The sequence below is a fragment of the Macaca mulatta genome, chromosome 4 (genome assembly GCF_049350105.2).
Source record: "Macaca mulatta isolate MMU2019108-1 chromosome 4, T2T-MMU8v2.0, whole genome shotgun sequence".
In the NCBI taxonomy this organism is placed as follows: Eukaryota; Metazoa; Chordata; class Mammalia; order Primates; family Cercopithecidae; genus Macaca; species Macaca mulatta.
Window position 1 is genome coordinate 71485066 of NC_133409.1, and position 15087 is coordinate 71500152.

At 35.7% G+C, this 15087-nt stretch overlaps 1 protein-coding gene across 4 annotated transcripts; it reads left to right on the top strand.

Moving 5' to 3' along the window:
* The first annotated feature begins 432 nt into the window (after positions 1-432).
* Positions 433-9385, top strand: VIP (vasoactive intestinal peptide). Of its 4 annotated transcripts, none has more exon segments than NM_001260752.1 (7): positions 433-597; positions 1811-1927; positions 3807-3929; positions 4903-5007; positions 5762-5893; positions 6720-6808; positions 8533-9360. In NM_001260752.1, coding segments are annotated over 5 exon segments (513 nt in total). In that variant the 5' UTR covers positions 433-597; positions 1811-1820; the 3' UTR covers positions 6766-6808; positions 8533-9360.
* The last annotated feature ends 5702 nt before the right edge of the window (positions 9386-15087 follow it).

The following is a 15087-nucleotide window of genomic DNA, read 5'->3' on the forward strand; positions in this document are numbered from 1 at the left end:
AATTAAAAATATTAACAGAATTGATATTAGGTAATAAAGTATAATTACACATTTATAAGCATAATGAACATAAGTGTTTGTTGCTTTCTGCATTTGTTTCTACACATGAAGTCTTTATTTTCTGAAGGAATCCCAGTGGCCATGGCTATAACACTACAATCATTTTCTTATTTCACTACAATTAAGTAAAGGTTAAAACATTTCACATTGAGCTTGCTACTTTGTTTGTTTAAACAAAAGTAAATTTCCTCTTATCTTACATCTTGAAGTTACTCACTATAAACTTATATAAATTAGACATAATGACAATTAAGTAAGAACTTCAAGCACTATTCATCCCATGGCCGTCATACTGTGACGTCTTTCAGAGCGCTTTGTGATTGCTCAGTCCCAAGTATAAGCCCTATAAAATGATGGGCTTTGAAATGCTGGTCAGGGTAGAGTGAGAAGCACCAGCAGGCAGTAACAGCCAACCCTTAGCCATTGCTAAGGGCAGAGAACTGGTGGAGCCTTCCTCTTACTCCCAGGACTTCAGCACCTAAGACAGCTCCAAAACAAACCAGAACAGGCAGCTCCTGGGGAGCACGAGTGGGCAAGGTAAGTGAAAACTTTACCTTTCCTCTTCTTTTTCCCTCCTGCCTCTGAAACTTTTCTTACAACATACTGAATTTTTCTCTCTATTGAAAAGAATTTGATAGTGCTCTGCTTTTGCAATAGCAAAAAGACAAGTTTCTCAAGTCACCTGGTAAGGATAGAAATACTTCAATTTCTCTCATATAGATAGATTTTCTGAATTCTTTTGTTTGTAAGATGCTTTACTCTGCTTGCTCTTTTACTGAATACTGATTTTCAAAAATAATTCATTCAAATCAAGTTTACTTGTATGTAGATTTTTGACTGAAAATTTCAGTGGGCACATTTGCTTTTGAAATTTTCAACTTATTTTTACACTGCTTTTTTTTTTCCTATTTCATATGTTGGTTAGGTGAATCTAAGATGCATTTAATTTTTGCCTTAAGTTTAAATTTTGTAATTTTTATAGGCAGCAAGAGAAACAGACCTTGAACTCCTAAATTTTTAATCTAGAAACTAGAAATGAAATGTGTAAGTTGATTAAATGCAAGAAATGCAAGTTTTGCTTTTAACATATATTTTCCTTTGATGGAAAAATTCATTTCAGTGACAATATATGATTCAGTGATATTTTGAGTATTAATATTCACTACTGAGTTAAGATGTTCAAATTCAGGTGTAAGGAAATAAGTTTCCAGTAATATCTACAATTGAAAGAGGAAAAAGTAATGTAGATCCAAAATCTTTTAAAAAATTATATGTATATATACATATTATATTTATACATTTGTACAAACACGAGCAGAAGAATTATTAAATAGATGATACCCCAGTCTTATATTAATCAGATACTGAAATCTTAAAGCGAAGAAAATCAATGTCTTGAAGCTGTTTCCTTCGTCAAAAAATACACTAAGCCTGGGTGGTACAGCCCTGTTATGAAAAGATTGTCCCCAGGGTTATTTCCAGCACTATAGAAGTATGGCATTCAATAGATACTGGGGCCAACCATGTGCCCAGACAGCAGGTGAAAAGGATTCTACTTTTTATTCAAGTACCTGTCACTGAGAGAAATATTGATTTTTGAATGTATCATCTTGCAATTTATCTCTTTCTACAAGAGGAAAATTACTCTTTACAAACTCTTCAAGAGCCATTGAAAATTACTGCTAGGCACTCAGAATTACCTTGCTGGTGACATCTGTGGTTGGAAGAACTAAGGTGATTCTCTCTTTAGAGGCACAGAAATGGACACCAGAAATAAGGCCCAGCTCCTTGTGCTTCTGACCCTTCTCAGTGTGCTGTTCTCACAGACGTCGGCGTGGCCTCTTTACAGGGCACCTTCTGCTCTCGGGTAAGCTCCCTTTCAATTCAGACATCTGAGCATTCCTTCTTCATCTAAATGGGAATTTCCTATATGTTTTGTTGGACAACTGAATAGTATAAATTATGTATTATTAATTTACATTTTTGCTTGATGTGTTGAGTGAGAGGTCAACGTCAGGTCATTCTGAATCCTGGAATTCACTTTCAGGGCATGAGAGACACTGTCAGTGATTAGTTTTATGGGCTGAGTGGATCACATTCCCAAACATGGTGAAAGGAGGCTCTGACTTTCTTTTTATTCAACACCAATTTTAGATGAATAATAAGCTTTTATCCATTGTTAAGTCAGTTCAATTTCTGGTGGAGAAAAAGCAGTTTAGTTGCCAACCACATTTTAGTTTATTTTTCAAGATTAATCAGTAAATAATCATAAGATTAGCAGTTGATTAGTGAAACATGTATAAAATCATGTTGCACAGAAATCTATCTAGGCAGAGTCAATTTGCCAATATTAAATATGAGGTAATTGATCTATTGAGATACACTCCCCCAATGGGTAAATTTTGATATACTTTGAACCATAAATCCTTAGTTTTATTGTTCTATATGTTATATTATGTATTTCAAATCTAGAAAGTATAATATAACTCATATTTAAAACTTTCTTAATGTATGCTAAAGAAGTAAACAGTAAATGAAAACTACATTAGCTTGAATTTTTCTTTTCGGTTTACGGGCACCGCTATATCTCCAAAGGAAAAATAATAATTCAGTTGGTTTTTTTTTTTTTTTTTTTGCTTATTTGCTCATTCTTGATTTTTTGATTAAGGTAGACTTATGCTCAATAGAGAGAATAACCTCTTAGCTATTAGTGTTCTCTGTGAAATTTGTTTAAATACAGCTCCTGTGTTGCTTCGATAACTAAATAAAATGGTTTCATCTGAAGTTCTATCACAGCAGATGAACAATCATAAGAATGCTGACATTTCTGTTGATTGCTAAGCTTCAGACCCACAGAGGACTACTTGCTAGTGACTCCCAACTCCCAAATCACTGAAAGATACGCAGTGTCCAGGAGCTGACACACTCCTTGGAGGTTTGCCCTAACAGTGAAAATCTGTACACACAAAAGTATAAGAGTTGTCAGTAATTGAAATATGCAGGCATCTACAAATATAGTCGTATTCCATGTATGCATATGACTATTCTTAGTCCTTCAGTGTAACATTGTACATCCCTTATTAAAGTTGTGTTAATACATAAGATTAGAAACCGGAAGGTCCCATAAAATTTATTGAATTCAAATTCATCTTCATAGATGAGCTATTCATCTATGGAGACATTATTTGAATTTTGCCAATACAGAGAAATATATCATGCCAAGGTAAATGTTTGAAGCAAAGCTTGAGGGTCTAGAGAGAGAGAGAAGCAATTAATATTCCATTCTTCAGAGATGTTTGGAACAGGTGATACTGAACATCACCAAATACATAAATTGTTACCAGTTTTCATTCAGTATTAGTTTTTTCCAAGTTTCTATTTTGCATAAAATCTTTCTACATGTGAAATTTGACTTTGCAAAGTGAAGATATTCTTGGCATAGTAAAGTACACCAAAGAAGTATAGTTTGCTTAATGCTTCGATAAGATTGAATTAAGTAGCTCTTACGTTTTGTATATTCAGCTTATAAAAGTCATATGACATCTACTTTGTAGGACAATAGGAATTTCCTATTTATGCTCTCATTAACTATGTGAGCCATTAAGTCAAATTATGTTATTCTCATATTGTGACTGGGTAATACTTCCCAAGAGTTTAAGTATCTTATTTTAAATGGTTGCGGAACCGCTCGCACTGTCTTCTGAAAAAGGAATGTATTATACTTCTCGTGTAACCTTCCCTATCAGGTTGGGTGACAGACTACCCTTTGAGGGAGCAAATGAACCTGATCAAGTTTCATTAAAAGAAGACATGGACATCTTGCAAAATGCATTAGCTGAAAATGACACACCCTATTATGATGTATCCAGGTGAGTTTATTTTTTATAAAACTATCCAGTGAGTTTTATTTTAGCAAATGTATTTAAGAATTACAAACGTGCTAATTTTATCTCACCACGAAGCTATTCCAATAGCAAAACACTAGAGGTTTCCATGTGTCATGGCTTCATTCATCCTGATTTATTGCAGCTCTTACAGCTGTACATGATTTTCATACTGAAAGGTTGTAACAAGCCAGGATGAACACATCATTCACTTCCATTCTGTTGCACATAATTACAACATTACAGATTGTACCAATTCTGATAAAACTCCAGCATTTAGCATTCCAATGATGAAGAGTTGCTGAGGAGTTTTGTCTCTATATAAAGAAAAGGTATCTGATAGTTAGAGCTGATAGAACTGCTTGTCTGAGCATCATTTCAAGTACAGACCAAGTAGCTCTACAGGACTTGGTATAGACAAAGTATAAAAGGTTCTTCATTTGAAAGAGAAAAGGTAGAATGATAGGCTTTAATGCCTTCTCTATCTTAAGAGGTATTGTTTCCAAGTATTTTGGAAAAAGAAAAAAAAAAGCTATACTGGGGTTTATGAACTTTCCAAAATCAGAATATTTTCCCATTGTGTATGTCTTTATTCAGTGGGGCAGACACAAAGCACCATGTACAAATAGCAGCCTATTTAAATAGATCATATTTTTACACCAATATTTCTTAGAAAAAAGTAGTTATAAAGATTCAACCATGAAGGAATATTGAAATGTGCTTCTAGAAATGCCTGTTTCTTTAATTTTTCAGTGTCTTGGGCTAGAAATACAGGGTATATCTTGATATAAGTGACTAGATCTCTTTTGTTAGGGAGTTAAGAAATCTCCTTTTGAACTTTAGTTTTAATGAGAAGCTTTCATAATAAACCCATAATTTTTTGTTATTTAATGAGCCACAATAATATTCTAGAAAGCCATTTACAAAATAATAGCTATTTTTTTCTTCCTTGTTTTAGAAATGCCAGGCATGCTGATGGAGTTTTCACCAGTGACTTCAGTAAACTCTTGGGTCAACTTTCTGCCAAAAAGTACCTTGAGTCTCTTATGGGAAAACGTGTTAGGTAAAGAAACTTATTATTTTTATAAAATGTGTTCTTATTCAACCTGAATATTGTATTTTCACTCTTAACAAGCTATTTACCTTGTTTGAAATTGAAAACTCATTGATAATGTTTAATTTAGTTAAATGAAATAACTTGTATTGTTCAATAATATCTATCAAGCCCATGGATTAAGACTTTTTCATAATATCGTACTCATTGACTCCAGACACACGTTTTTCTCAAGTAGCAATCGTTTACCAATCTGCAATCAAATTGAACAAGACTCAGTAAAACAATCAAGAAGACATAGAATAGACTGAGGTAAATGTTAAGGTCAACCATAGAATATTCCTTTTACTTCCTGCTCAAACTAAATGGAGAATGCCAAATGGTTAACAGTCAAATATTTAGATGACGTTGCTCAGGGTAGCATAGCTTCTAAAGAAGTAACTATGTTTTTTTAAAAAGGTTTTCTCCCAGTGGCAGAGCACAACTTCAGCTATCCCCAAATTTTTATTTTTGGATGAATTTTTTGCTCAGCTGTACAGAATGTGTCATAAAACATTCCCAGGTCGTGCCAAAATATGACAGATGATTCCTTGCTTCGCCTTCATCCTTAGGTTCAGTTGTATTTTTCTTTCAGTCTTTTTATGATAGAAAATTAGTTGGCCGTGGGAATTCCTTTTTATGTGGCTCCAAAAAACTTGGAACATGTGTGTATTTATCATTTCTTGTGAAAACTCTTTGATTTCCTTTTCCTCATGTTCCTTAGCAGCAACATCTCAGAAGACCCTGTGCCAGTCAAACGTCACTCAGATGCAGTCTTCACAGACAACTATACCCGCCTTAGAAAACAAATGGCTGTAAAGAAATATTTGAACTCAATTCTGAATGGAAAGAGGAGGTAAAGAAAAAGAACTTGCTAAAATGAGAAATCATGACTGACTTTCAAAATAGAAGCTGCACATGAAGACCTCTCTATCTCACTATCTATACCACATGAAGCAGTGATTCTCAACCTTGGCTGACATTAGACTACCCTGCAGAACTTTAAAAATACCGATGTCTGGGCCTTTCCCCAAACCAATTGCCAGGAAATCAGTGTCCTCCGTGGTGTGGCCCTAGGCATTCATTTCTTTTAAGAGTTCCCCAGTTGACGTTACTGTGCTGCCAGTGTTAAAAATGATGACTATAGAGACATCTAGTCTGAATCTAGGAGCAAGTTTCATCAAAAGTGATGATTTTTAAAACATGTAAAGCATAGTCAATTGCAATTTGGTAACATGTGAAACTCACTTCATGTGCATATTCAATACTCTTATTTAATCAAATTAAACCATTAGGTATTTTGTATATTTAGATTCTGTAAAATCGGTATCTCTCTGTGGTGTGTAAACATCGGACACAATACATAAACAGTGTAGTGTTCTGTCTTTTTATTCCAATTGTTTTTGTTTAAATGATGAGTATTAAGGATAATTCTGTTTGGGTGTGATCAGACAAGATGACTTTCTTTGCCCATTACAGATGATAATTCTGTAAGAATAATTTTAGAAACTCTTAAGATGGATAAATAATTCATAGGTACTAACAAACTTCAAAGGTAATTGTTTAGCCCCCAATACACTTTCAGAGCACAGAGAACAGCACAGCCATTATGTCAAAATAGTTTCTTTAGAACCTTTCTCATCTGAGAGCCTTAATATGCACAATGTTTTTCTGCTCTGCAGCAGTGAGGGAGAATCCCCTGACTTTCCAGAAGTGCTAGAAAAATGATGAAAAAGCCCTTTGGAGCAAAGCTGATGACAACTTCCCAGTGGTGGGTATATTTGTGCATTCCTTCTGTATTCTTACGGCAGTCTCTGATTATATAAGTAGCTAAGAGTCGCTTAGTAAGAAACGTCTTAGGGTTAAAGAGTTTCTCATCATGAGACCTCATCCAAGACAGACACTCCTACAACAGTGGACCCCAACCCAGTAAACAGCTTAGAATGATTCATGCAATTTTTTGATCTCATAAAAGAGCACACTCACAATAAGCAAACGTTTTGAGATCTGAATAGTGTTCCTGGTTCACCTGGGGTTATTTCTACATTTGTATCAAGATAAAAAAAACAGAGGAGACTGACTCAGACTGACAAGAAAAAATGGGCTTTCCTTTTGAGGATCAACCCATGCTGCTTTTATTAATTGAAGGTTTAGTCCCACAATTGACTGTTAGCACCTCACTTAAGTAAGTACAGGGAAATACCACCAAATTAGAGCATGGCCCATTATCATGAAAATATCAGGGCATTCTGGGTCTAACTATATTCCTTGAAACATGGCAGACTTCTTACAGCAAAAGTAAAATTCAGCTTGTTTTACCTGTAAGTTTGTTTTACCTACATGACTCCAATAGCATTCTCTGTAAACATTTTTTTTTAGCAGAAAAAACATGGATAGACTTTTTTCTTTGTGAAGTAATAAGCTTGCTATCAAAATTGATTTTATATAAATGTGGGTTCAAGACATATTTCTTTCCTGAGTTATGTCACATTATTATCTACATTAGCTCATAAAAAATCTATAATACTGGGCAAGTGCTTAAAGAAATTTCATGCTGTCACCATATGAAAGATTAGCGGATTTCAAAGGGCTATGGAGTAAAATATGTTTGGCTTTGTGGGCCATCTAGTTTCTGTTATAATGACTTAACTCTGCTATCGTAGCACAAAAGCAGCCACAGTTAGATGTAAAATGAATAAGAGTGACTGTGTTCCAATAAAACTTTATTCATAAAGCCTGAAGGCGAGCCAGATTCCAATCCCTGACTAGGTTAAGGAGATTAAAATCACCCATGCTCGAACTAAAGGCAATTCACGGCCTTACCTCAGTTCCTGATGGAGTTATCTAAGGTTTTCAAGTGTCATCAAGAGTGGACATGGTGTCTGGGAAGACTAACTGACTGCTTTTGTCCACTAATTACTCTTCGACCTCTAAGAGAAAGGCAGAGGCAGGAATGTGACTCACATAAACTCCTTATCTTTTATAGACATTTCAGAGAAACAAGTCCCTTTGCTCAAAGAAGAACGTTAATTACATACAGCTTTTTGAAAGAGTGTTTATGAGAAGCCTTCTCCATCAAATTAAGAAAGAGAGTAGGCACTAAAATATAAAGGAGAATTGATTAATCACACTGTGCTTTGTAAATGATAAGATCACTTATGAGATTCCATCTTCCATCCTTTTCTTTTTTAAATGGGTGACTTTGGACAAATTCTTTGAAGAGGAAATCATGTGGGTCGTCCATTTGTGAAAATTACAAGTGAATCATTAATAATGGTTAGTTAGACGTCTTTTCACATTCCAGTTCCTCTCTGATAATCAGTCCTGTAGAAGCTGCTCTCTTGATACGTCCCAGGACATGATCCCCTGCTACGGGCTGCTAACAAGGGACAAAGAGAAATAAGTGTTTATCAGATAAGTAAATCAGTGAATGAAACTAAGATGCTAGAAATAAAATATATTTTATGCCTAAAGCAACAATTTTTTCTTTTTCAGAATTCTTGAAGGAAAACGATACGCAACATAATTAAATTTTGAGTTCTACATCAGTAATTCAAGAAAAAAACTTCAATATCCAAACCAAATAAAATGTATTGTGTTGTGAATGTTGTGACGTATTCTAGCTAATGTAATAACTGTGATGTTTACATTGTAAATATTATTTGAGAGTTCTACATTTTGTCTTTAACTCATAAAAAGCCTGCAATTTCATATGCTGTATATCCTTTCTAACAAAAAAAAATATATTTAATGATAAGTAAATGCTAGGTTAATTCCAATTATATAAGACTTTTTTGGAAGAGTAGTAATAGAGCAAAATTGATGTGTTTATTTATAGAGTGTACTTAACTATTCAGGAGAGTAGAACAGATAATCAGTGTGGCTAAATTTGAATGTTAAGCAGATGGAATGCTGTGTTAAATAAACCTCAAAATGTCTAAGATAGTAACAATGAAGATAAAAAGACATTCTTCCAAAAAGATTTTCAGAAAATATTATGTGTCCCCATATTTTATAGGCAACCTTTATTTTTAATGGTATTTTTAAAAATCTCAAATTTGGATTGCTAATCACCAAAGGCTCTCTCCTGATAGTCTTTCAGTTAAGGAGAACGACCCCTGCTTCTGACATTGAACCTTCCCTTTCTGCTTGTGTTAAGTATGTGTAAAATGTGAAGTGAATGAAACAGTTGTTCAATAATAAATATTTTTGCCATAATTACTCAGAATATTGCTTTGGTCATATGAGCTTCCTTCTGTGAAAGTACATCTAAAGACATAACTATTTTTCCAAAATAATTTTAAGAACTCAAATAGAGAAAATAAAGACTTTTGATTATCACTGCAGATAATTTTTTTGTTTGATTATTTTATATGGTTCAGCAGTAACTCATTTTAGCTCTAAAGTTCTTGGCACTAGATAGCTTTTGTGGTATTTGATTGTGTGCAAGTCCTAAAATAATGGTGGCTTAAATAAAAGAGAAATTTCTTTCACACATAAGTCAAGAAGAAGGTGTCAGGGTTATTATGATGGTTCTGCTCAGCAAAACTCTCAATAACATACACCCCTTTCAGCTCATCCCTCATCTCCAACGGTGTGGCACTTTTCCTCATGATCCAAAATTACAGCTAGTGTTCCAGCCATCATGTATGCATTCCAGGCAACAGGCTATAGGAAGAGGCACAGAAAAAAGGGAGCAAATAGTATATGCCAGTTCTCTTTGAACCGATATCTTATACTAACATCCCCTTTACTGGAACATAGTCTTATGGCCAGTCATTTGCAAGAGAGTCTGGGAAATGTAGTATGTTTTCTTTGTTTTGTTTTGTTTTTCTGGGTAATCATGTACCCAACTTAAAACTAAGACTCTATTAATATAAAACAAGGAAAGAATAAATTTATATAGTGATTAAAAAAAACTCCAGGCTTGGATCTTAAATTCTCATCCAAAAAGCTTAAACAAATAATAAAGAGAGTGAGAGTCAGAGCCTTACCATTAATGAAGAAGCATTATTCCCAGAAGGCAAAGTTTTGCTTGGTTTTGTTTGCTGCAATTAGGACAAATGGCTACATTGGGAGGAACTAGTCTAGAACTACCAGTAATTGCAAAGCAGTTTTCACAAATTGAAGTAAATTGAGCTCCTTGTATCTCTTGTTCTTATCTGATTCTTCAAATTATTACATATTTATTAAGTGACATTTTTATGAGAAGCACTGCAGTGAAAACAGACAATTGCTGAGTATTAAGTGTACGTAAGAAGCTTGTAAAGATGAAATGGAACCATAATTTGAGTGAAACTAAAGAGTTTTAATTTTATTTTATTAATATAAATCTTTTCAATGTATTTCCTATTGCTTCAAGAAATTCATTGAAGAAATATTCACTGAATGATTATGATGTGCTATGTAGCTATTTGAGAGATTGTTCTGGGCTGAGGGAACAGCAAGTGCAAATGAGGGAACAGTCCTGGCATATCTGGACAGCAAGGAAGCCCATGTGGCTGGAGCAGGGTGAGCTGGACAGGGACTGAGTAGGAGAGGAGGTCAAAGAGGTTACTAAGGACTGGACCTTGTAGGGCCTCACAGGCCACTGTAATTGTTTGTGAAGTGAGATGAGATACTGCAGAGTCTTGGACAGAGGTGTGATATTTTCTGAACTGCATTTTAACAGGATCTTTCTAGATACTCTAATGGGAATAGAGTAAAGGAGTGCTAAGGGTGGAAGCAGGAGGACAAACTAGGGGGCAAGTGCTATAAATCAAGTGGCAGATGATGGTGCCACCAAGGCAGAAGCACTGGAGGTATTGAGAAGGGGTATCTGAATATATCTTGAAAAGAGAGTCAGGTTTTCTGCAAATAGACTGAAGACAACAAGGAGGAGAGGCCAAGCATGGTGGGTCATGCCTGCAATCCCAGCACTTTAGAAGGCCAAGGCAGGAGGATTGCTTGAGGCCAGGAGTTCAAGAAGGAGGAAAGTCAAGAATGATATCAAAGGTAAATCACCTGAGGCAACTTGAAGGATGGGTTGCTAATAAGTGAGACAGAGAAGACTGGGAGGAGCAAGGTTTCAGGGAAAGGTGAGCTTAGTTTGGATGCACTAAGGCTGATGTTGGGTAGGGAGTTGGAGATGTCATGAAGAGGAGATGCTGAGCTGCAGATGGGCAAGTGGGAGACCTCGCATATAGATGGGATTCAGAAACACAAGACTGGATGAGATCAGCAAGAGATGAAGTGTTACTAAAAAACAAAACACAGCAAAAATAGAAACCTCAACACATAATCCTTGAGTGTTTTTATTTCTGAGTGCCGTCATAAGAAGGCACCACAGACCAGGTGTCTCAAACAAAGAAATCTATTGTCTCACAGTTCTGGAGACAAAAAGTGCTAGAGCAAGGTGTCAACAGGGTAGGCTCCTTCTGAGAGCTGTGAGGAAGAATCTGATCCATGCCTCTCCCCTGGTTTCAGGTCACTTGCAAGCAACCTTTGGCTGGTAGAAGTATCACTTCTATCTCTATCATGACCTTCAGCTAGCATTCTCCCTGGTGTGTGCATGTCTCCAAATATTCACTTTACATAAGGACATCCGTCATTTTGGATTAGGGCCAATGCTAATAATCTCATTTTAAGTTGATTTCCTCTGTAGAAACCCTATCTGAAAATAAGGTTACTTACATTCTGAAGGACTAGGATTAAGGACTTTCACATATGAATTTGATTGTGTGCAAGTTCTAAAATAATGGTGGCTTAAATAAAAGAGAAATTTCTTTCACACATAAGTCAAGAAGAAGGTGTCAGGGTTATTATGATGGTTCTGCTCAGCAAAACTCTCAATAACATACACCCCTTTCAGTTCAGCCAGTTCAGCCCATAATTCTGGGGCGTGCCAACATTAAGAGTTTGGAGTTTTGAGGAACAAATGGGATAAAAACGGACTGGAAGAAGAAGCTATTGAAATAGGAGAAAAATTGGAGAGCATGTCATCTGGAAAACAAGTGAAGAAGATCTTTCAAGGAAGAGGGTATAATTAACAGAATCAAATGCTGCTACAGTGTAGATTAAGATTCATTTATTTAATTCTTCTGCAAATATTTATAAGGAACTTACTATCTACCCAGCACCATTTTAAGTTCTGATAATAAAGCAGTGAATAATACACCAAAATTCCTGCCCTCATGGAGCTTGCATTCTTTGATTTGAAACAGATAATAAAATAGTCAGGTAAAACATAGTTCAGTAAAATATATATTGCTTTAGAAAATGATAAATGCAAAGGAGATAAATTATGGACTCACAGTTCCATATGGCCAGGGAGGCCTCACAATCATGGCAGAAGGCAAGAAGGAGCAAGTCATGTCTTACAATGGTGGCAGCAGGCAAAAACAGAGCTTGCACAGGGAAACTCCCCCTTGTAAAACCATCAGATCTCATGAGATTTATGCACTATTACAAGAACAGCATGGGAAAGACCCACCCCGTGATTCAATTACCTCCCACCAGGCCCCTCCCACAACACGCGGGCATTGTGGGAGCTACAATTCAAGATAAGATTTGGGTGGAGACATAGACAAACCATCAAGTACTTTGGCTTTCTGTGGGAGAAATATCAAAAGCATGTTTGCATGCTAAGGGGAAAGATGCAAGAAAGGGAAAATTGGTGATGCAGAAGGTAAAGTGGGGTTTTACTTGAGTGATGTCCTTGAGAAGAGAGGGAAGTGGGTGATTCAAAAATAGAGGGATTGACCTTTGCTTGGCACAAGCTCTCTTCAACCACAGTAACAGGCAGAGTGGTTGGCTCCAAGGTGGATGAATGGAAGGATGAAGTGGTGGAAGTTTATGGAATGCCTCTTCTGATTACACCTATTTTCTCAGGGAAAGAGTTGAAAGTAAGGATAAGTGAGGAGATGTGAGGAAAGTAAAAGAAAAATACAAAAGAGTTTGGTGGATGAGTGGGAGAGTAAATAACTAGGAAAATATGGTTCTTATACTTAGAGTCCAGTGATGACTGAGGTAACTTAGAAGAATGGGTCAAATTAAGTAGTACAATATTTTTTATTATTTTGAAAATTTAATGAAAACTAGGGACCTTTTTCCAGAAATACATATGTGTATACATGCACACGCACACGCACACACACACACACACACAATATAGTACTTTCAGAGCATTCACCAAATCTTACATGCCCATGCATGAAATTTCACAGTGCTCAGCAGCTGCTATTTAAGATCCCTACTCCAGAATCATGTAGTGATTGAAGTCATGTGGAGACCACCCTACAGCTTGGAAAAATGGTATGTAGACCACTAAATTTATCAAGGGTGAGATAATACAGATCTGGATTTAGACTGGTGGAAGTGAGAAAGAATAGAACTTGAGTCTAGTGCCCATTGCTTTAGGGAAGGCTGCATCAGCAAACCACTGAAATAAAATGCTTGTTGGGACACTGAGTTTAATTCCAGGAAGAGAGGAAGTGTCAAAACCTAGATTATCTAGGGTAATCCTGAATTGACTAAGATAATTATAAAATTGACTGAAATTATTATTTTAGTATTTTTTAATATAAGGGCGGTTTGGGATACAAATTAATTTCAGTTATAAAATTTCAGCCTTATTGCTACATACATGAGTTTGAAGTGAGACTAAGATTATATTAGAAATAATTCTCTACAGATCTGAAAATAATATTCTATCTTCTCCTTTCCTTTCAGTGGATACACACAAAATCTACCAAAAAAAAAAAAGGAGAGACGTAATATTCCTGGAGTTTCTCAGGTTTAATGTGGTATATTAAGCTCATGAACATGTCTCCCTTTCCTTGCCAAAGAAATATTATCCCATGCAATCAAAATAAGAGAAAGGAGCCATAAATGGTCAAGAGATTGCAATACATTTCTGGGGAAAGACGGGCAGTGGATTGAAGAGCGGATCCAGGAAATTGATAGGGCAACTTCAATGTTGAACTAATGTGGACAGTTTGTAGCAGATAAACTGTCCTATGGGAAAGCTCAGATTTGACAAATACAAGTGGATATTTCTTCCTGATATTTCTGGGAGAATGTATAACCTTTTACAAGTTCTGAATCCAAAGAGAAATCAGTTGCAAAATCAGGAATGCAAGAATTAAAGCTTAACAATCAACGTAAAAGTGCTGCTCACTTGGAGGCATCTTCATGTGCTGATTGCCTAAGGTTGCCATAACAAAGAATCATTGAATGGGGAGCTTAAACAACAGAAATTTGTTTTCTCACAAGGAGGCTAGAAGCCTGAGATCAAGGTGTCAGCAGGATTGGTTTCTTCTGAGGCCTCTCTTTCGGGCCTGTGTCTTCACTTGGTCCCCCCTCCATGTAATCCAGGAAATCTGTTCCCAAATTTCCTCTTCTTATAAGGACATTAGTCATACTGAATTAGTGTGCTCACCCTAAAGACCTTATTTTAATTTAATTACTTCTTTAAAGACCTTATCTCCAAATACATCCACATTCTGTGGTCACATTCTGTAGGGTTAGGACTTTAACATATAAAATTTAGGGGGACCCAATTCAGCCCATGGCACTATTGATGTCAAGTCAAAAGCAAGAGCAGGAAACGCTGATCGGTGGAGTTGCCTTTTTGTGACATTTTGTGTTATCAAATGTCTTTATCAGGAAGAAATTATTTTCACATGTTATTGAAAGATATTTCATCACAATATATGGGTATATAATAACAAGCCATGTATTTATTATTATGCTGTTTTTGTTACAGAAAATCTCTGAAACATTCAGTGTGATCCCATCACAGAAAAATTTTCATGGTTGCAGTTTGATTTTTTTTATTATTTTAAAATATATAAATAATGTGTTATGAAAAATGCAAAACTGCTTACAAGTTTGGAAATTCCTGAGAATTCCTGCCAATTCTGATTGATCTTTCCTGAATACCAAAAATTAATATTTGTCAGGAATTTGGAAACACTATAACTGAGGGCAAGCTTGTGGAAGGGCCTGAATACAGGGGCATAAATTGAAGACTTACATACAAGATTATTGATCCCCTGTTTCTGCTGCAGA

Excerpts from the sequence above, each read along its gene's own strand:
- VIP (XM_015137084.3), top strand. The coding sequence starts at position 1,821 with ATGGACACCAGAAATAAGGCCCAGCTCCTTGTGCTTCTGACCCTTCTC. Across the intron at positions 5,008-5,761 it reads CTTATGGGAAAACGTGTTAG|CAGCAACATCTCAGAAGACC; the intron begins GTAAAGAAACTT and ends CATGTTCCTTAG. Across the intron at positions 5,894-6,722 it reads ATTCTGAATGGAAAGAGGAG|TGAGGGAGAATCCCCTGACT; the intron begins GTAAAGAAAAAG and ends GCTCTGCAGCAG.